We start from the raw sequence: 23,164 nt of genomic DNA on the forward strand, positions 1-23,164 counted from the left end.
CACAAATGCTTCTTGTTATATCATCATTTCTTTTTGCCAAGGCACGCCAACACTAAATAGCTTTACTTAAAGAAACACGAATAAAATACTGATCGTTTTTAATACACAACAGTCTGTTCTGCTATGAAACAATGGTCCTAATGAATTAACAAGCAGGATGCATTATGCATTTCCATTATACTAAATTTGACCAGCAGAAGAATCTGAACACGATTTTTTCCCCTAATATGTCAACATGAGGAAAAATAAAACCACTCTACTTGGACAGCTCAGAGTTACACTGCAATGTAGCAATGTGCAAACCAAGGACTGAATTGGGCAAACACATATATTTGGTAAAGTTTTGCAAAGTCATATACTCCACTGATTTCAATGTAATGATTCTGCAGTTGAGACCCAGACTTGGAAAATAAATGTCTCTTGATGTATAATGACTTAAGAAGGCAAATACACTTCAACACAGAAAAACAAAGAAAGATTACTGACTTGTTCCATTCAGGTCAACCATTAGACCATCTTGTACATGATCTTGAATAAGCTGTAATGTCCTTTCAAATATTTCCCCAGCTCTTGCTTGTTCAACAGTGTATGGATCCCTTGGATATCGAAATAAGGCTAGCAAATCATTTGGAGAACGAGGACGACTGACAGATAATTTGAAAAAAATAGTGAGTGTACACAGGAATTACAAAATAACAATACTACATAAATCATGTAAGTGTTCAGCAAGGAGATTAGTACGTACCTTGGTTACTCATCTCAAAATGGAAGGCAAACAAACAAAAAAGTTTAATAATAAAATATTAAACATTTAGTAGCAATTAAACATTTAGTAGCCTTTTAATACACATTATCTCAGTAGAAAAACTGTTGCAGTGAATAGACATCTCAACAGGAGTGTTTAAACAATAGGAATCCTTACATGTTAAACTGTTAGTATTCCCAGAACTAACCAGATGTTAACAATGTCATTTAAATAATAAAATAGCTTCCTGATTAAAAAAATCTTCCATTATTTTTAGTATATACAAAATTAATTTTGACTTCTCACTATATAAAAAAAAAAAAAAAGTAGTGGATACCTGTCAAACAGATGTGTACGTGTTGAATTTATTGCTCTGTCAACAGTTGCAATTGCTTCCACAATCGATGTCTGTACAAAAGGATCTCCATTTCGGCTGACATTAGGCACTATAGAAAAAGGAATTCACATGTTATTGCAAAAATGGCCACACACAAAAAGATACTACAATAAAACAGAGTCTAGACACGACATCATTTTAGTTGTGCAAAGTAAACTCCTGTTCTTTAAGCATTAGTTAGTCCAAATATAGACATCTTAACCATTCTGGAACTGTATCAAAGCATACACAGTAGAGTAAAATTCATTTAAAACAGAAGTTAACATAAGTTTAAAAGTCAGCTTGCTTATAAATCTAAAACAAAAAAAAGGACAAATGCATACAGCACTTAAGTGTCCATTAATTAGTCCTACAATTTCAAGTAAAAAAGACCAAAGAAAAAAACCAATTATTCTTCAGGGTTTTTTTTCCGGTGTGGTGTAATATCATCTTTTAGGTGTTGTTATCAAGAACCTGACCCATAGCCACTGAAATCAATGCAAGTATTCCCTCTGATTTCAATTAGTACAGAATTAAATGCAAGAATTTTAACGGTTTACAGGAATGTGCTACAAGTGGAAAATAGTGACAGACTTAGTTTGCCTTTTAGAACACATGCACCACATAAGTTCCAGAAGGCTTCAGGGGAAAAGAAAAAAAGAAAAAAACCACACCAAAAATACTAAAAAGAAGAAAAAACCCACAGAAACTTATATATTCCCAAATGACTACAGTAAACTAACAATGTTCCTCTCCTGAGCTCAGCCTAGTAAGCAACACACATTAATTTTAAAGGGCTATAAATATTTTATATATTTTGATCACTGCTTTGTTTTCTACTTTAAAATTATTCAGCATTTTATTAGTACATTAAAAATCACATGCTTAAAAGCTCTTTAACGACTCTGCATAATACTGGAAACTCAGTAAAGCATAGTTCCATTCATCTGCCTTTTTATACGGTACTCAGTTGCAGCTGGATGTTTGTACAAAGTATCTAGGGCTAATAACCTTCCTTTCGGTCTAAACCAAGAACTACCAGATCCAGGGGCAACAGCTAACAATTTCCAGAGTGTGTTTAGATTGGAGAAGTCACACAGGAAGAAGGGTAAAGCAGGGAAAAAGTCCAAAGCAAATACACTGGAATAAAATCAGCAGATGTACAAAATCAGCTGACATAAAACCCGTTGTTTGCAAGCTTTTCATGACTTTTTTTTCTTTCCTAAGCAATATTTCATTATTCCTTCATAACTGGCAGCTTAAGCTGTGTCTATATGAGTTTCAGGGTCTAGACCTGGGTAATCAAACTTAACCATCTACACAATCAAACAAAACAGTCCTTGGCACTCCATAGCTGTGGCTGAAGCCCCTTTCTCTTCCCTGTGGCCACCTGCCTTGGGCCGCTGACAGCATATTTCCAGCATCCAAAACAAGCTGACCCTTTCCCACAGTGCCTAATGGCAATAGTACTTGATCTGTCCTAATTGCCTACTGTCCTTGCTTGACAGCTTCACTTTCATAACCATACAAAAACATTCAGATAAGCTAATTAAAGAGAAACATTTACAGGTTTGCTACCCTCATCTCAGTTGTTTCAGGGAGTGCCTGTGTGCCATGAACCATCTTAATACTGCAACATTGCAGACTAAAAATCCAGTGGCTGCTTACCTTCCCTAGTGCTGTCTACAATAGATGCAATATCGGTGTTCACTTTAGGTAAGTGTTTTGCAGAGCTATCCTGATACACATGGCCTGAATCATAAAACTTGGTCAGATATTAATCATACTGTACTTCATTTTTGTATAGACTATTTGCTGCCAGCAGTTCTCTTTTTAGGCTGATAAATATGAAAAGTTAAAGTCCCTGCAAGCCTTTCACACAACACCTTTTTCCCAGGGCTGGGGAGTGGCAGAAAAAAATGGCAATATTGTTAAGCAACAACTTAATCCACACACATCCCACTTTACATTTGAGCCAGAGACTTTCACAAAACAACAGAAAAGGACAGAAGAAAATGGCAAAAGAAAACATCTTTAAAATAATATCAAACATGACCAGCAAAACCTGCCTTCTATACACTTACCTTTCTTCTGTCTCAATGTTAAGAAGATTTTTATGCATTCATAAAACATTAACAGAAAAGCAGACATGCAAGTTTTTAGGCATTTCTAGCTATACCATCATTAATACTATCCAGATAGCAAGTATCCAGTACTTATAATCTGTCCGCTTGTCCTCCTTGCTTTTCTGACAGCTTCATTTTTATAGCAACCATAGATAAAATGTATCTGACATCGCACTAGTTTTAAGGAGAAACATCATGTAGATGAATGCAGAATAATCAAGGATAATTTCACTAATTTTAGGTTTAATGATGCCACAATTTATGGGAAAAAAAAAAAAAACAACCCAAACACATTACAATTAAATACTGCAGATCAGCTAGCACCAAGTTTTGCAGTTTGCTAATTCCAGCAGATGAGAATGAGCAGTTGACATCTGCACTAAGTGAATGCAACTGGTTTCCACTGGAGTTGTAGTTCAATTCATGGTTTCACTTCACAGAGCTCTTACTGATTTGAGATCTGGCTAATATTTTTTATTAAAATAAAATACAAACAAACAAATAAAAATCCCCAACAACAACAAAAAAAACCAAACAAAAAACCCAAAACCACACACAGACACTATTTTTCCTCTCAGAAATCATCCTTATAGACTGAAGAAATACTATTTTTGATAGAGAAGGGGTTACACTGATACTCCACTAAAAGCAACTTAGGCCAGGGAACATCACAGTTTTATTGATACCCCAGGGGTCCAGTCCTGTCCAGCTGATTCATCAGTGCCCTGGATGAAGGGACAGAGTGTCCCCTCAGCACGTTTGCTGGTGACACAGCACTGGGAGGAGTGGCTGAGACCCCAGCAGGCTGCGCTGCCATTCAGCGAGACCTGGGCAGGCTGGGGAGCTGGGCGCAGAGGGACCTCATGGAGTTCAGCAAAGGCAAGTGGAGGGTCCTGCCCCTGGGCAGGAATAACCCCCCGCACCAGTACAGGCTGGGGCTGGCCTGCTGGGAGGCAGCTCTGCGGGGAAGGGCCTGGGAGCTCTGGTGGGCAGCAAGATGCCCATGGGCCAGCAGTGTGCCCTGGTAGCCAAGGCCAGTGGGACCCTGGGGTGCATCAGGAGGATCATGGCCAGCAGGTGGAGGGAGGTGATCCTGCCCCTCTGCTCTGCCCTGGTGAGGCCGCATCTGGGGTGCTGTGTCCAGTGCTGGGCTCCCCAGTTCTAGAGAGACTGGGAACTGCTGAAGAGGGCCCAGCGGAGGGCTACGAGGATGATGAGAGGACTGGAGCATCTCCCTCGTGAGGGAAGGCTGAGAGAGCTGGGCCTGTTTAGCCTGGGGAAGACAAAACTCGGGGAATCTTTCCAATGCCTACAGATACTTTAAGGGCAGGTGCCAAGAGGATGGGGCTGGGCTCTTTTCAGTGGTGCCCAGTGACAAGACAAGGGGAAATGGGCACAAACTGCAACACAGGCAGTTCCACCTGAATATGAGAAAGAACTTCTTTCCTTTGAGGGTGCCAGAGCCCTGGCACAGGCTGCCCAGAGAGGCTGTGGAGTCTCCTTCTCTGGGGACATTAAAAACCTGCCTGGACACGATTCTGTGCAACCTGGTCTAGAACAACCTGCTTTAGCAGGAGGTTGGACTAGATGATCTCCAGAGGTGCCTTCCAACTCCAGCCATCCTGTGATTGATATCATGGTAATCAATACTTTAGAAAAATCACTGATACATATTTATAAATTTAGTAAACAAAATAGCAAACAGATGACATAACACTGGGAAGTAATATCCAATATGTTAAAGAAATCACTGCTCAGTACTCATTTTCCAATGATACAAAAATACTATGTCATATTTTCTACTGAACACCCCCCACTCCCCCAGTCTTCCTTCAAATTTTCCATCAAAATTAGTCTGAAAAATCAACATTTTTATTCAATAAGTCTGAAAAGCATTAGGGTCAGTCTGTATAATATAGTTATTTCCTTATCCTCTTTGGCTGCTTTATTACCAATTATTAAGTATTAATAATTGATTACTATTTGCCATAATTACTTTTAAATAATTAGAATAATCTCAAATATACTCCTTTTCTTTCTATTTTCTCCTTTAGCTTCTTAAGATCATTATGACTTTCCTGAATTCTTTCACAACAGCTGCAGCTTAATTTTCAACCAAGTGCTGTAAATGCTCCTTTAAAGACACCACAAGACTTTTTGTCAATTTATCCCTAAAGATTAGCGTGTGTATTGAACTAGCAAATTCTAATAGGTCCAAATAATGTCTCAAGAGGCAAGTAGTATGACTAACTGGAGCCCAAATCATTGTTTGTTTTGAAGCTTAAATCCTAGAGACATTTCAGCTGACATATTCCCATCTTACTCACGTCTATGCAGATAATTGCCTGAATTAATATTAAAAAAAAGAAAAAATATGATTATGGGAGAATAGAATATGAATAAAAGAAAAAATTTCACATTTGATTAACTTCTTTGTTTACTTACAAATTAAGCAATTGGAATAAAACTATAATCTAATTCATACCTCTGATTCATACACCTTACCATTAACACTAAGCACCATACTAACAGAGGAGTATCCTATGGTATTCCGGGCAACACATTCATATCGGCCTTCATCAGCTGTTCCAACATCGCGAATGGTAAGAAATCCCTCTGGACTAACATGAAACTTTCCACTCTCAGTTACCTGTACTCCATCCTGCAGCAAAGCACAACGTTTCGTTATTCTAAACACCCTTTGTTTTCAAAGCTGAATTTTTGCCATCTTTTTTCTCTTCTATTTTTACATTTTATTTTTTATTTGTATGTTGTAGGCCAAGTACTAGTCAAATTGATTTAGATAAACTTACATTAAAAACTCACACACTTATGTTGACAGGAAGACTTGCATGTGCTTCTAAATTGTACAGTCTATTTAGTTTTCAAAATACTCATTATTATAAAACAAAGTATTTTAATAGTCATAGGTCCTCATCAAAAAAATTTAAGACCCTAAAATAAGACAGCACCTCTTGAGAACATGTATATTTGGTTTTACTCAAAGTTAACCAACCAAAAAAAATCTCAAAAAGCTTTTATGTATCAATTCTTCATGCACTATGCATTTAGAAGCTGTTCAAGGTACGTTAAAGTACATTTTCTAATGCTCGCCAACTGAAGATGATCATAAGGAAAATTGAAGATCAATATTAGCGACTCATTAATTAACTGGGAGCTCTGCTAATAAATCTGACTAATAGTTTGACATAACTATTGCACCAATGGAAATCAAAGTGAGAGAGGCTACCAAAGAGTTACCAAAACATGTCCTGGTTGAAGTGTCAACAGTGCCAAAGGGCTCAGCAACACAGTATTTTTCATTGTTTTATATCTATAGTATCATTGAAAGTGTGAAAATTAAAACCAGATTCACACAGAACTGTTACTAAAATACATAGGCCTTTTAAAGGCATACCTTATGAGTTTTAGCTGGTCCATATAATAATTTGTATAACCATATAATTTTATATATATATATAAAATTAAGGTTTCATACCCATATACATCTGATTGACCTTCAGGTAATGATTTCAGACACCACAGCAAGCAATAATTTAACAATGTGCACTTTAAATAGCTAGTTCTGAAGAGATGGAAAGGATGTTGCCTTTCCGCAACAACTGCACATATAACTAGTACCTTATTCCATGTAATTACTGGCTCTGGCTCTCCTTGAGCACTGCATGGGATCTGCACATTTGTGCCCACCTCCACTGTCATGTCACTGGGAACACTGGCAAATACAGGAGTCACTAAAAAAAAAACAAATGATACATTGACAAGATATGAAATACCACTTGTGCAAAAGACTGTCTAAAGAAAGGTCAACACTGCTTAATTTTTTAAGTTACCCAACATTTCTTAATCTACAATCCTATTCTGTCTGCAAGTTTTTAGTTGCTTACAAGTTTGTGTTAGAGATAAAAGCCCTTATTCTTGAAGTCTGCTTCAGGGTGATAATTTTAAGTACTTTTAACTTCCAACAAAACAGGCTAGTAGGTACCAAAAACTCTTCAGTTCAATAAATTAAAAAGAATTTCTGTAAATACCTAAATGTGAACAAAATCACCAGAATTAATATCTCATCAATTTCTGACAATTTTTTAAGTTTTAGTTTTTTAATTAGCAACAATTAGATGATAAAAGCAAAACTTCCATAAGTCATTCAACTGTGATGCCCTCAGCCTGACTTGCAGAGGTGCTGCCTTCACAGAGCTCTTATCCCATTGACACCAAGGAGCCCTTATCCTTAAAACATGAAAACATCACCTTCAATTTTAAGGACACAGGGTACAGTTACCTAAGTCCAGTGTGAAGAAATTAAAGCATTTTTTAATCTTAATTTCTTTCAAATCCAGATTGATATCCAACACAACCATCATGAGAAGCACATACAAGATCACGAAGACATTAAGGATTGTATTTCTGCTGTAACATACCAGTATTTTGCGGAGAGTGGGAGGAGGCTGTGCTTTTACAGAGCAGTGTAATAAATGCCACAAGAAATGCTTTGTAATTAAACATTTAATCTCCTTGAATTTAATTAAACACTAAAGCACTTAACTAAATTATAAATCATAATATTCTAATTAGGTCTAGAAGTAGCTTGCTTAGAATTTACTTGAAGAAAAGCGTAAGAAAAATGGAGTAGGTTTTTTTTTTTCTGTGCCAGCTTATTTTAAGTATAGGGAATGACTTTTCATCATGAAGGTCATTCACCTGTTGTAAAATAAAGCATCCTCTTTCTGGACATCAAAATATTATGTTAATAACACTATTTAGTTAACAACACAGAGACTTTTAAAGAACTGGTCTTTTCACAGAACAGGGTATTTTTCCAAGCATAAGAATACTGTCATCTTCAAAGCAAACCTCCATTCTTTCAAAGAGAAGTAAACCTCTTTCACAGAAAAATACTCTGTACAAATACTAATAAGTATTCATACATGTTATTTATTAAAAAACACCTGGAATCTATACATATACTCAAAAACAATGATCAGAAATGTGAAATGTTAGCAATATGCTGAACAGCAGGATTTTTAAACAACAAAAGGCATAGCCTCATTCTAACAAGCTTTTATCAAAAAAGGCCATGCGTAGTTGTAAGCTTACGTAGTCTCCACATGACTTTGAACAAAGTCTATCAGGGCACACCGTCCCACATGCTCAATTTATAAAAACTAATAAACCAACTTATAATTCAAAACCACCATTTAGAATCATTGTAAAATGCAGGGAAAGTCCTGAAGAAAAACCCAAGCACTATTCAAGCTCTGTTTCAAAGGTTTTTTTGACTCTGAACAAAGGTAAACTACTTCATATTAATATTTTGTGCTATCAAAGATAATTGACCTTACATTTTAGGGGGAGGAAACATTGAACACAGTACTGTGTGTTTTAGTGTAAGCTTAAATCTTCTTCTCCCCCCTCCCCCTGCCAGTAGCCATACATTGAGAACATACCTCTAGGCTGTACAGTAAGGTATACGACAATTCGTTGCGATCCAATAATGTTGACTGCTTGGCATTCGTACTGTCCCTGGTCATGCAGAGCAACCCTAGAAATCCTTAGAGTTCCAGAGGATAGAACTAAGTGTCTTCTGTCAACAGACAACTGGCCTCCTGAAACAGAGCAACAGCATTTGCTATTTACAGCAGTGCAGAATGAAGTTCTTCTGTGTCAGAAAATGGGAAATCCAGAAGATTTTAAATTTGATAAAATGTTGGGAAAAATTGAAGTATTTTAATAAAAGTTTTAAACCTTTACTTCTCAGAAGACAAACACGAAAAGCAAACAAAACATACATATGCACCCAATCATAATCCTGATCACTTCTCCATTTGTGGTAGAAATAAGTATTTTCATTTAAGAATCATAATTAAGCATCCAAATGAGAAAGCATCATAAGAACACCAATAGGTATTACTGTTCACTTCATCTTACTGCCATGTAAGACATAATTCATCTTATGTGCCTGGGCTGTCTACAGAATACATAGAAAAATACATACAGCCCTGAAAAAGGTTGAATATAATAAAAATTAAGTAAAAGGCACATCAATGTCTGTATCCTATTCTTCCTTTATGGACATTTAATCTGATTGGGACAATCTTGGTAGACTGAGAAATGGGGACATTATCAGCACCAAAACGATCAAGAGTTTAACAATCTGCTTTAGCCACCATAATTTAGAATTTCCTGAGCTGTTTTTCCTATTAGAGTTATTTAATTCGATTCAACTGGAATATTTACTCATTGATAAAACATCCACTACAGAATTTCTTCCTGCAGGACTTGGCTCTTAATTCCTTTACAGCCACAATCTGATAAAAGTCAGCAGAGTGCACCCCAACAATCCTGTCAATGTGCATTAAGTGACAGAAATGCAGTTATACTGATGCCAGTTACAGGTTGGACTGTTCTGAAGAGAGCACATCCCACCTAATTTCAGATCCAGTTAATGACAGTCATCTCCATTTCTGCTGCAGTAAACCATCAGTGATAGGTATGGACACATGTGATTTGCCTCATATTTTCTTAAACATTTATTATTAGAAATCTAATTTGGAGACATATTTGAGCAACATTATTTTTAATGAATAATGAAAAAATGCTTGGGCAACTAGATTCTGCGGGGCACCTTGCCTTTTCTAGCTAAAGCAGAAAGAGATGAGCCCTGTTTCCTTTGAAGACTGAAGCATCTACACAAATACATGCAATTTCTTTCAATGCATGAGTGATTCCAAAATGACAGCTAAAGTATTCTAGTAGGTTAAAAGTAAAACCAGAACACTTACCTCCTTTAGTCCAGGCAATAACAGGCTGGGGATAGCCTTGTGCTTCACAAGGGAAATCAACGGTTTGTCCCTCAATCACTGTTTTGTCTTGAGGAGTGACAGTAAACTGAGGTAGAGCTGCAGAAGAGAAAATTAACTGGTTAAAAAAACCCAACTGAAAGATGCACAACTGTCTGAAATGAATTACCATTTCCTGTGTGACATGAATAGCTCATATTGGTGGCAAAAGAGATGTTAATGTGACTCTTATATCATGACCACTATAGGGCAGAGAGTTAGGGCAGCCACTTGCGCAACAGGCATATCTCCCTCACAACCTGACCCTGGCGTCGGTGAAGGCCTCTGGGTTCTACTGCCATAGATCCAAAATAAGGGCGTATGGTAAAACTTGTAGAATCAAATACAGTATTCCCTGGATTAAAAATTCCTCCTTCTCGTTCTCTCAAAAAATTATCATCTAAATTGTGAAGAAAATGCAATGTAGCAAAACTATCCTGAGCTGCTTGTTTTCTTCTTTACGCAAAAGGAAAGCAGTGGAGTGTGGGCCAATTTCTGCAGTAACATCATGGCATTATCAGTGAGAGAAATAGTTTGTTCAGCTCTCAAAACAGTCATCCATTGGTGAATAATAAATGAACAAACCATATTGACAAGTTGCTTTGTATAGCTTTTAAAAATTGAACTCATTAACAAAGCATTTGCAACCTGAACTGTTTGCCTGTCAACAGTTTAAGAGATCTTAACATGAGAACAGAAACAAACTTCAATTTAAAGGTTACTCAAAATGTTTTAGAAATAAAAGTTCCAGCACAAAAATGTTTGCAAAAAATATTCTCCATATATAGGAGGCTTCTGATACATTGTTGTCGAATACTTCATATTCATACTATTGACATACAATATCAAAATTATTGTGATCACAGTAAGTTAGAGTACTCTGACTTCTGTTTTGCAGAAAAGGTGTGCTAATGCCTCAGGTGGCAGAGTGATAGTGTCCATGAAACGCAGGAGGAAATGTTCCCATATTCACTGAAGTGTCTACAAAAGAAAGGCAGCACAGATCTATCTGTGTGTGAAACTCCATTTCTGTTACTTCAATTTCTAATCTCTAGAACTGATGCCTGCTACAGAAGAAATCTAATTCCCACAAATTTGATACAACATGTTTACTCCTACGGGCAAAAAAAACGTAATAAGAAATAAACATTTCTTATTCCCATCCCTGGAAGTGTTCAAGGCCAGGCTGGATGGGGCTTTGAGCAACCTGGTCTAGTGGAAGGTGTCCCTGCCCATGGCAGGGGGGTTGGAACTAGATGATTGTTAAGGTTCCTTTCAACCCAAACCAAATCTATGATTCTATGAAAACACCAATGATTAAATTCTAAGAATACTCAATTAAAATTAACTTTCAAAGAATTAGTATATATTATCTTACTCTGAGTGAAATGTACAGCAAGAGTCCTAAGGGCTACACTAGAATAGTATTATTGAAAGAAAAATCTCTTATGGCTTTAGTTCAGCTCTAACAATTCAGAAAAGATGAAACCACACAATTTAAAGTAATATACTCTTCCTAATATGTTTTACAGCATGTCATTCCTAGTTTAACATCACTCACCTTGGACTATGATGTATGCAGTTGCATGGATATTATCTATGCTGTTAGTTGCAAAACAGGTATACTCGCCACTGTCTTCTTGCTTCACATTTTGTATGTAAAGTCCTCCTGATGGAGTTATTGTGATGCGAGGGTCACTCGGTAAAGGGGTTCTGTCCCCTTTGGTCCACGTAATGCGTGGCTGGGGGTGCCCAGTTGCACTGCACTCCAAGGTAACACTCTCTCCAACTAGCACTTCCGTATTTTGTGGATGAATCACAAAACTTGGCCGGGCTGTGAGAAAAGAACGATGCCTAAATATGACTTTTAGCTCACAAAGCACTAATTTAGCTGAATATTGCAACAGTTTGGGGAATATAGGGAGTTAATGTCTCTGTTCCAACATACTTAAAATCTTGGTGCAAAATCTGCCTTGCTTTAGGCCTAATCTAGCTGCAGACATTTATAAATATCAACAGATAAAAAATAAAAGCTCATAATTGCACTGATGTTTTTTTCTTAACTCCCATTAAAACAATTTTTAAACACTTCCTTCTCATTTGGTGCTGCTTATAAAGGTCTCTTTAAAGGCATACACGCTGAGACCCAGAAAACAAACTGGGTAAAAATTGCCATAAGTGCACAAAAAAGAAAAAAACTGATTAAGCTACATTTTAGTAAGTTTTCCCAACTACATGTGTGCTTTGCAGTGACATTTGAAGTTTGCCTGATGCTGAGTGTCAAAATTTTCTCACAGCAAAGTTTGGAATTTAGAAACACTACAGTCCTGGACAGGAATTTAGTGCTTGCAAAGACAAAGCCCTGGCCAGACAGAGATTCAGGTTAAAAAGCTCCTGTGCAAGGACAGCTGCACAGGGTGTGCCAAAGCTTTCACGAGTGGCCTGTTTGGAAGCTTGTGATTTTCAGGTATCCAGAGAGAACATTATTGCACTGAGCAATGTCATAATGCAAGAGCCTCTTCTCCTAACCCTTCTACAAGCCGCCTACAAGACTACAATTGCATACTACAATAACCATATTAAGTGGCTGATGTATATTTTCGTTCTAAGGATATTATACCTTCATGTTCTAGTTCTTAAGATGCCCAAACACAAGGTATCTACATGTCAAGAACATAAAACATCCAAAGTATCTTTTTAGCAATTGTATATTAAAAAAATTCTCTATCTGAATGCAAAATTCAGACTTTATGTTCTTTACCTGGTGACTCAAAGTATCTAAGAGTAACTTCCTGAGTTTTCACTTCGCCAGCCACATTTTTTGCCATGCACTGGTAAATGCCTTGGTCTGTTTCTTGAGTATTCTGAATCATTAACGTGCCATCATCTAGCAAGTTTAGACGGGAATCTTCTTTCATACTGAGCTCATTACTGTGAAGAAAAAAAATCTGCTGGAGTTAAACCTTTAAATCACAAGCACAGAAAACTGCCAAATAATAAGTTCCAAAATTATATTACCCAAAATAACTTGGGGTCGTGGTGTGTGGTTTTTCCTGTGTTAAGTATAATAAGAGAAAACTAAAAGTTCTAAAGAGAAGAAGAGGAAAAACCAAAAATGAACCAATTTTGCTTATGCAAGTATTACATCTTCAAAATGAAAAGACAAAATACTTCTATGAGTAAAAGCTTATGGGGAAAATAAGTGAACAAAATACACATACCTGGTCTCATTTTCCTTTAAGGCTGTTCTAACTGGCAAATCAATTCAAAATGTTTCCACTGGAGGTGTATCATGTCAGTTCAACACTCAAGATAACCTCTCTCCTAGTAGAAAGTATTTGCTATAAAACGAACCTTTGTGCCAATCTTTGTCTGGATTGCTCAAAGAGCACTAATGAACCTGATTATAATTTGTTCTGGCATGAAAGATAAGGTAGGATCAGTTCTTCAGGCTATGTCATGGATGCATGTACAGGTTTTTATTAAAGGAACTCTTTCTCACTGCATCCCACACTACATGATGAAGAAAGCACAGAGGAGGGATGAGATCTCACCCCCTAGGTACAAAACCCAGCCTGCTGATCTATTCAACATACTGCTCAACAGGTCAATGGCTTTTGACTAAAATCTTGCCATATTCAACTACCTTGCAAAGAGCTTTGCTCTCATTCATGCAGCCAGGAAACATGCCAGAGTCAATAATCTTACACCCCAAGCTCAAATTTCTTCTTAAAACTCTTTCATATGTGTATTCTGAATACATGTTTTCTTTGTTTATTACAAAAAGGACACGAGCCAAAGAAAATTTTAATGAAATAATTATACCATCCAAGTTCAAGGCTCTGTTCTTTACATACTTCATAAAACGCTGTACTCTTTCTGCATGTGGGGTTCTCACTGATATCAGTGGAAATAACCAGGACTCCATGCTGTGCCATTTTATCAGCAACTAACAAACTAAAATGTCTCACTTGCTGATAGAAAATGTAGAGAATTTATTTTCCAGGTCAGGTTCTCCATTTGTATAAAAGCATTATTAAGTCAAAGCCTCATTAAGCTAGTGGTAAACTCACAATTCATGTGTCTGTCATAAATTCACATCGCCTTAAGGGGGGTGATGTACTGCTACATGGCTGGCTTAGCTGTGCTGTGCCCAGCACTGCTGGAGGGAGCCAGGCTCCGGGCACAGCTTAAGCAGTCACTCTGCAGCAGGCTGCCCCTTGGGCTGCTGAAAGACACACATCCTTTGTAGGCCCTTCCCTCCACATACCCTAAGCAGTGAGGAGAAGCAATGGAGCAGGCTGACTAGAGCGCCTGTGCTACCTCTATCCTTCAAGGCTTTTAAGACCCAACTGGATAAAGCAACCTGGTATGATCCTGCTTTGAGCAGAAAGCTGCACTGGAGATCTCCTGAGACCTCCTCCAACCTGATTTCATCTGCAATCCTATGATATAAGCATTTGCCTGCCCTCCATGTACCAGTATAAGGAGCCTGGAAATTGATATATCCCTCCTCTCCTGGAAGGAGCCACACCTCAAAAGAAAGCTGCCTCTGAGGAGCTGAGGCTCAAGAAGACTTTCTAAGAAATCTAACTCTTACCCAGTCAGTCCTTTAAAAATGTAGTTTTTGCTCTACCTCAAAAAGTAAACAAACACTACCTAACCCACAAACTGCACGTCCAACACATCCATATTGGATTGCTTGGTACTCACACATAAATGATTTAGTTTTACAGCTGCGAGCATCTCTGTAGGTATAACTATAGTTGAAAATCTTTCCAATAGTGTTATAGTTACAATTTAATATTTTCTAAAGGCATCAGCTTTTAAGTGTTTAAAATAACTAATGAAAAATGATCTGGGACATTATTACTTCATATACTACTTCTATAATTAATGTTTCTGCTGTAACTATTCTACATATTAGCATGTAATACATGTGGACATGCATCCAGAAATGTACACACACCCAGACAAACATGCTTACACCAAGTTTCTCTCTTCCTTTTTTAAACTTACTTGTTTCGAAGCCAGATAATTTCTGGTTTAGGATTGCCTTCAGCTCTGCAAGTGAAGTACACTGTATTCCCTGAGGTAACATCCACATCCTGAGGCTCTGATGTAATTCTTGGCCTCTCTGTATCAACAATAAAATGTATAAGGAACTCTTACTTGTTTTAAAACTACTAAAGAATGGTAAATAAAAGATTTTCCATACACCTTGTAGAAAAACACTTCTCACAAATGTTTTAACTTAAAGTACTTATACACTTAATCAGGATTAAATGCAGTTTTCCCTATGCAGACGTGGCTGTGGGCTTTCTGACTGCCTCCATTGTTCCGCAATACCTTTTAGCAGACTGGAAATGGATTATCCAAATTTGTATCAGGTTCTAAAGTAGCTCTTTTATTTATTTGAACAGAGGCTCAATTTGCTTATGAAGGAAAAACTTTAAAGCAGCAAGCACAAGTGCCATTCAAAGTAACTTCCTCTAGATAAGCATCAGTCCTAACCTGCCTCCTACAGAATAATTTGTCCAGTTTGCTTCCTGCAGTTTCCATATTCAGGCTCCTCAGATGTGCCGAGAGCTGGTAGGATACCATGTGAATTATTCCTGCACCAAATCCCCTTTTTGCTATCTTTTTCAAGAACCTCATAGACACATGGTCCATGGTCATAATTCTACTAATCAGAACTATATCCAACACAACCAAAAGGACAATTTCCTTATTTTATATCTTGGCCTCATCATGTGGCTAGGCAAGCAAATGCCCATAGCTTGATGAGAAATCTGCATTTTGATTTTGGAGCAGAGAGGTGCAGGGCTAAGCCTTCACACCCCTAGGCTGAAGGAATACAGACAAACAAGAGGATTATAATAGACGTGCTTATCCAGTAATCGTTCAGTGACAGAGGACTTCAGCACCTGTACAGGGCACTCCTCGTAAGTATAGCCGAGTAAAAAAAAAAAAAATAATCCAGTGGCCCGACCTTGATTCCAGTAATATCAACAAGAGTTTTAACACGAAGATCTGTGAAGTCTGAGGTAATTCTGTACAGCTTCCTTCTTATCTTTCCCTTGTATAGAAGGGAATAAAGGATACCAAACAATATTAACATAACACCAGTGACCCTAGCTTAAAATCCTTTTATGACCAAAACTGAAATATAAAAAGAAAAATAAACTTTTTTTTCTGGATAATCACATTGAGTTCCTCAAGGAGAAATTTCAAACATGGCTGTATTTGTTTCATTAAAGATAGGCTGAGGGGTAAAAACAATCAGTTCTGCCAGGAGACAAAAATGGAGAAGGAACACAAGGAGATTTCTGGAAATAACAGATATTGACCAGAGGTGGTCAGTGGTATTGAAGAGAACAGAACAACAAATCCTAACAAACAAACAAAAATACAGTTCAGGCACATCTAACAAACCAAAAAAGCCATCAGGAAGTGGCAAACCCACCACAGTTAAGTTCTTCTGGTGTTATCGTGGCCACTGATCTTCCTTGGATCCTTCGTGGATACTCACAGGTAGCTGCTGCTTGAGCATTACCTGACTCTGCATATGTCTTCAACAGCTCTGCCAGCCACAGAATCTCACAGTCACAGTGAAGGGCGTTTGAATCCAAGCGCCTGCACAAAACAAGCAGCCACAACACCTGTTAGCAAGCTTTGACTGTTTTGCCAGGATCAAAATGGTTCTGCAGTACCAGCAATACCTCTACCTGTGAATACAGACAATGGACAGTACAGAACACAGGTGATTATTTCTTGCTTATATGCACTCTGGTAGTCTTTATGACAATGCATAACATTTTTATTGCATGGGCAGGACTGTGTTCAATATAGCTAGCAAGCATCTAAATAACATTCCTTTTTTAACGCCAGTATTCATTGAATAAATCAGGTTTTATTTAGATGTTATACAAACTTTTTTTAAATAAAGAACTTATACCATTCTCCCACATCTTTTTTTTTTTTTTTTTTTTCCCTGTTTAATATTTATTACTGTAGTAACTTCACAGCTAACTTGACATTTTTACAAGTTCCCATTTTGCAGATCAGGCAACTGAGACAAAGACCCACAGTTTTATTTAAACATTAAGCTCCCATTGAGTTCAGCGGGTCAGTAACTTTGTAAAAAACCTGCCTATTGCAGATAACGAGAACCCATAAATTCTGTTACTTTCTTTCCAGTAGTGAAGGGCCCTATTACTACATGGAGGACTGCACTTTCCGGTGGAAGGCCCTGTAGGGAAAAAAAACCCATTAAGTACAGAAATCTGTACCATTAAATGTATCAGTATACATAGATTGAAAATAAAACTGTATGGCAAAGCAACCTCAGAGTGGTGTATCTTTAGGGGTAGTAAACTTTTTGATCATTTTGTCCTTTAGTATTCTTTTAACTTCTTCTACAAATGCCCAGGTATTATTTCTTCCCTGTTGTCTTATGAAAACCAGGCAAGAACAAGCAAAACTATTTTTAAAGTTTCTGTACAAATGTCTCCTGATATATCAGATGTTACCGGCAGAATTTAAATCTGGAACAAGAAAGTCATGATGTGACCTTTAGGGATAAGCTGTTCCAGGTCAGAGGACACCAGGTCAGTCTAGCTCGGTGTTCTCTTCCACTAACAGCCACTATTTAAATTCCCCTTTACCTATGAATTACGTGAAGAAGCATCCCTTTCCATTCGCTTGAACTCCACAAAAATTTAAGGGAGGTATGAGTGAAGCAGCTACCACTGGAAGGCGCGTGCATCATCAAAATTTACTTTATCCTGCCTTCTGCCCATAGTTAAAGGTATGGTATGTCTTAAACCAGCAGGACCACCTTCCCTTATGTCCCTTGTGATCTCTTTTCCCAGTAGACCTAGCGCTATGGCTCACTGCACAGCACACCCTCATCAGCCCACCCAGAAAGGAGGGTATGAAAGCATCACTGCCTTTCTCAAAATGGCAGTCTTGGGTAATTTAGAGAATGTTTATCCTAGATCAGTGAAGATACAAAGTGAGGGACAGAAAACCATCTGAAAGTCACCTTATTATGGTACTCATATTGAGTTTAAGTTTTTAAGTGGGGGACTTAGAAGCCTCTAATTTTCCAAGTTAATGGCATTTCAAGAAGAACTGGCTCCTGGAGTCGCTTTTAAAGTTATATTCTTAAAAACATGATTATAAAAAGGTGCTTGATGGTTTATCAGATAAGGACAAATAAAAAGAAAATACTGAAATAATCAAATATTGAAAGACATCATAGAAGGATCACCCAGTAAGACATAGACAAGAGGGGGGAAAATATCCCAAAAATAAAATAACAAATAAAATAAAATGAAAACACTAAAAAAAACCCACAAAGCAGGATCTGTATGTATTATTTAGTCTACAAAAAAAGACCATATGATTACAAATAACTCCAAGACAGGAAACAAACAAAAGGATTTAGTTACTAAAGACAGTAAGATATGAAGCAATGGTCTCAACCTATGTACATAAACAACTGGAACACATCTCTAGGAAAAATTATTTAATATTTAAAACAATTACACAATGAAAGGCATTTGCAAGGAAGATAAACATTGCAAGATGAGACACAGTCTAATTAGATTATTTAAACTTTCTTTAGTTCAATAATAATTCAATTTACTTACAGTCTCTTCATAGATTCTAAGTGACTAAATGTTCCAGGAATCAAATGAGCTATTCTGTTGTTATGCAAAAATCTGTTAAAAAGCACAGAAATACTCATGTAATTCAGATTTTGAAATAGTCATTAATTTACATTCTTCTAGAAACCATTTAAAAGAAAATAATTTTACAAAATAATAATAAATGTAACCATTTTCAGCAATTCTTTGGCTGCTATTTTTAAGTGGCCTCCAAGGTGTATTTAGCGTCCATATGGAGCGAAAGAAGCCATAAAAAGAAGTGACCAAAAAGCAAGGCAGTTCATAAGTATTCAAATGAGAAACTAAAAAAAAAAAAAAAAAAAAAAAAAAGTCATAATCTAAATCTACTTCTTCATTCATAACATTTATTTTATGTCAAACATTGATCACAGCTTTCTGGGAAATAGTTTGCAATAGAAAAATACACCACAGGCAATGCTCACTTCTGCATGCCTCTATGGTCAGCCTGACCAACGTGTTCTTGGCAAAGACTATGTAGTAGTTACAATAAAAGATTTAGATAAAAAAATTTATGGGCATGATAAAAATATTATTTTACAGTTTCAAACATTTAATTCAAACAAGCAAGCTGACTTCTGAATCTTACCCCAAGAAAAACAAACTTACAGCCTTTCAAGTTTTGGAAGATGGGTAAAGGATTCAGGTTCCAATGTTTCTATTTGATTAAAGTGCAGATACCTGAAAATATGTTAAACAAAAAAAGAAAATACTGAAACGTTTTTCTTAATGAAGCTGCAATATTATAAAGCAATTATTGTTTACACACTGTTTACACATCTAAAGGGTGACGATGATGTAGTGGCTTAAATTTCTTCTGTTATTATCTGAATCCTGTACTTGAATCTGAGAAATGTAAGACATGACAAAAAAAAAAAAAAAAAAAAAAAAAAGAAAAAAAGAGGGGTTTGCAGACCACTATATATCATCTCTGTGACTGTACATATGCGCAAAAAAAAAAGTTTGAAAACCATTACTTTGGAGATACTACTTGGAACACTCTCTTGCCAAGTCTAGTTTTCATTAGTATGCACACTTGAATAAATATATATGGAAAAAAGAAAATTATGATTTTTTTTTTACAGGAAAATGTTGCCAGTTGCTTAGAAAACTTTTGTAGTTTCTAAATGGACAACATTTTTAGCAGGGAACTGTTCTCATTGCTATCACACTGTGTGAACATTTAAAACTATGCTGAGAAGTAACCTGTTCTAGTCCATGAATACTGGCATTTAAAGCCATGATGAATGGTCTCAAAAAGTTCAAAACCCAAACAAATTCATAATATAAAACCAAGTTTGATTGAACTGCTTTTAGAGAAAGGGCTTTCCAGCAGCTGGTGTACAATTAACCACCACAGCTGTGCTGTTTGATGCTCTGTTGATGCTTATGTAAGCTTTTAATATTACACAGCAACAAATATTACAGAGATGTTAATCCTGTAAAACTGAAAAAGTCTAATGTAACAAGATAAATAACCAGATTGTTAATCTGTAACTACTGTGAAAATGGACTGCAAAGGCAGGACCATTCTAGTCTTGACTATGTTGTGGAGGTACTCTATAGCCTTGCAGATGACAAAACAAGAAGTAATTGGTAAGACTTGCACAAGGAAATGTGAAAATTATTTATAGACTTTGGATCCTTCTAATTTCTAAATGTATCCAGACCTCCTAAAATTTCCTATTTGACCTCTGGCAAACTCAAGGACATTCGAAGAATGTGCATATATAGAAATCACCATTGGCTGAAGAATGAAAAGGAGCATCATTTAAAAGCAAAGAGACCATCTTGGACCCCACAAACTCCTGAAAAAGTAATCATTCAGCATGAAAAGTAATAGGACTGAAATACCGCACATGCTCCAATCCCTGACCCGAGCCGAATGGTCGTCACAGAGTGAGGAAAGCGGGAGCAAGCGGTGATTATGGCAGAGTGATTGCAGCGAGCCCTGGAAGGTGCGTGCAGCGGGGAAGCCAGGCACGTGCCTGGCAGTCTCCCAGATCCCCCGCCAGCAGCAGCACAGCCCGAGCATGAGCCAGCAAGCGATGCCAGGGAGCAATGAACAGGGACCACAGAAAAAGCCAATAAATCAGCACAGATGTGATCAGGCACATCAGAGTATCAAGTCTGCTTTATGTCAGTACAATGCATGGCCACATATTGTAGCAAGCATAGACTATGATTGTATGCATGAGGAAACAAGAAGCACATGATCATGCTACGCCTGCCAGTCTTCATCTCCCTTTTGAAAATACAAGCCAATTTCAGCTAAATTAAAAAGGCAGACATCTCAAAGGCAGATACTTCCTGCAAGGTTCATCAGAATCACTAGTAGAGAGAAGAGAGACCTCCATCAGGCCCAGCCCTGAGGAAGGACCAGCAGGATAGGGCTGGTATCTGCCCCGTGGACCACCCATGAGGTGGGCAGGCACAGCTCACCCGGAGCCAGGGCTCTGCTCATCCACCTGTCCAGCATCAGCAGCATTTGGGAGGAAGCAAGGCAAGATGGGGATCATGGCAGTGAAAGAGGATACAGGGAAAAACCAGGCCCAACTGTAGGGTTTTTTTACTTCTTCTGAAGCAGCTTTGGTTTTGGGAAAAAAAAAAATACATACACTACTTCTCGTGCAGGCAACAGGGATCTTTTCCTTTTCAACATTGTTAATTGTACTTGCATTTTTATGATTCATGAGCACCTTACAAACACACCTCCTTACCTTCCCAATAAATTAATTTCTTCTAACTCTTTGGCACTGACAAGGTAAGATGTGTAGGTACAAATAATACCTCTTACTAGAGCAAGAAATAGCACTGGTAAAAAGTAGGCACACAGAGGCACAGAACCCCTTCTTCAGGTCCACGGATCAGAGGTGAGATTAGCAAAGACAGGAAAAGAAAGGACACCTCTCTCAGATGGTTTAAGTGATGTATATGTACATCATTAAACTCAAAGCAACAGTTCATAACTGCTGTTCAGTATTCAAGACTACTATAGTTACAGATGTAAACAATACTTTATGTGCCAGAAAACTCATCCTGTTTTGCCAACCAAAGTAATCAGATAATTAAAACAATATTTCTGTTATAAACCTTGCCTTGTTTACAACCTCAAATCATCACAGGTACAACTACAATAATTCAGGCACTGAAGCATATTTTAACAGTTAACTTTACCTCATCAGAAATCACGCTGTCTGAAGTAGTTCAAAAAATCAAATAATGAAGTCCAACTGGAAAATACGCTTAACTGCTTCATATGACAGGTTAGTTGGGTTTTGCAGGTCTTTAAATTATGACCTCAAAAAAGTCCCGAGCAACTTGTCAAGCAATTTATCAACAGAACAAAGTGTTAAATATGTAGGCAAAGTAATCAGCAACAAGTGTAATTCCAAACAAATAGATGCAGAAACCAGATTGCACTGTAAGTCTACAATAAAAAGAATGAAAAAATCCTTGGCTTTACAACCTACAGTTTAATCACATTTTATCACTTATCACATTCTTTTTATCCATGTAGCACATTCATTCTTTTTTAAAGGATTTTTAATATTTTAATTACTATGAAAATTTCTTGGACTGGAAATTCACTTTAAAGGTAATCATTTTCAGGAAATAATCTCACACTAACATGTCTTTACAGACCTCTTATGTTCAGAGTATAAAACGTTCTTAAGAACAGTAGTGTGATATAATGAAATGGGTATTAACAAGACTTTCATAATGCAAATTTAAAAAAAAAGCATGCAAGAGTGATTTTTAAATACTGTGTCTTCCTTTTTTAATTCTGAATTCATTATCAAGGATGAAACAGAAGGGAAGGAAATACTTAAAGGGGAAAAAAAATGTCCAAATGAAATGCACCTAGAGGAAGACAAAGACTTGATCAAATAAGCACGGTACACTTTTCCCTTTGCTATTATTAATCTTGGATATGAATATTTACAGTAAAATTCAGTCCCGGGGCATTTTTCACAGCACTAAATTTAGCATTGTGTGTTCTGTAGCATAGTATTTTTGTAGAGGATTACTTTTAACATATATGCCAATTGCTTATTTCTAATAGTACCTCCACATCTTTGAGGAAGTACTTACAATCCATTAGTCGAGTATAACTTATGTTCTGAATATTTAAATAGCATGTTTGTAATTTTGATTGTTAGAAAGAATTTTTCCTGCATTTATCAAAGAGCTTTCTCTGCCCAGGGGTATGATAAGAATTAACAGGCTTAAATCACAAGGAAAGAGATTTAAATAAGGTATTACAATAATGATATAAAATATTGGAACAGGATACTTAAGGATATTATGGAATCCTCTCTTTAAGGACTTTTAAAATAAAGCTAGATAAATATCTGTTTCCA

General features: G+C 37.0%; 1 protein-coding gene across 2 annotated transcripts in view; it reads right to left on the minus strand.

Moving 5' to 3' along the window:
• Nucleotides 1–23,164, minus strand: part of PXDN (peroxidasin) — a 90,333-nt gene that overhangs the window by 24,941 nt on the left and 42,228 nt on the right. For both annotated transcript variants that reach the window (XM_056343895.1, XM_056343894.1), the window contains 12 exons: nt 19,410–19,481; nt 18,765–18,836; nt 16,574–16,743; nt 15,127–15,244; nt 12,869–13,038; nt 11,669–11,941; nt 10,051–10,167; nt 8,716–8,874; nt 6,890–7,002; nt 5,753–5,909; nt 1,083–1,191; nt 487–644 (listed from right to left, as the gene is read on the minus strand). In XM_056343895.1, the coding sequence (XP_056199870.1) occupies nt 487–644; nt 1,083–1,191; nt 5,753–5,909; nt 6,890–7,002; nt 8,716–8,874; nt 10,051–10,167; nt 11,669–11,941; nt 12,869–13,038; nt 15,127–15,244; nt 16,574–16,743; nt 18,765–18,836; nt 19,410–19,481 (1,688 nt within the window). The remainder of the gene's footprint in view (nt 1–486; nt 645–1,082; nt 1,192–5,752; nt 5,910–6,889; nt 7,003–8,715; nt 8,875–10,050; nt 10,168–11,668; nt 11,942–12,868; nt 13,039–15,126; nt 15,245–16,573; nt 16,744–18,764; nt 18,837–19,409; nt 19,482–23,164) is intronic.

This window comes from Falco biarmicus, chromosome 6 (assembly GCF_023638135.1).
Source record: "Falco biarmicus isolate bFalBia1 chromosome 6, bFalBia1.pri, whole genome shotgun sequence".
Classification (NCBI taxonomy): domain Eukaryota; kingdom Metazoa; phylum Chordata; class Aves; order Falconiformes; family Falconidae; genus Falco; species Falco biarmicus.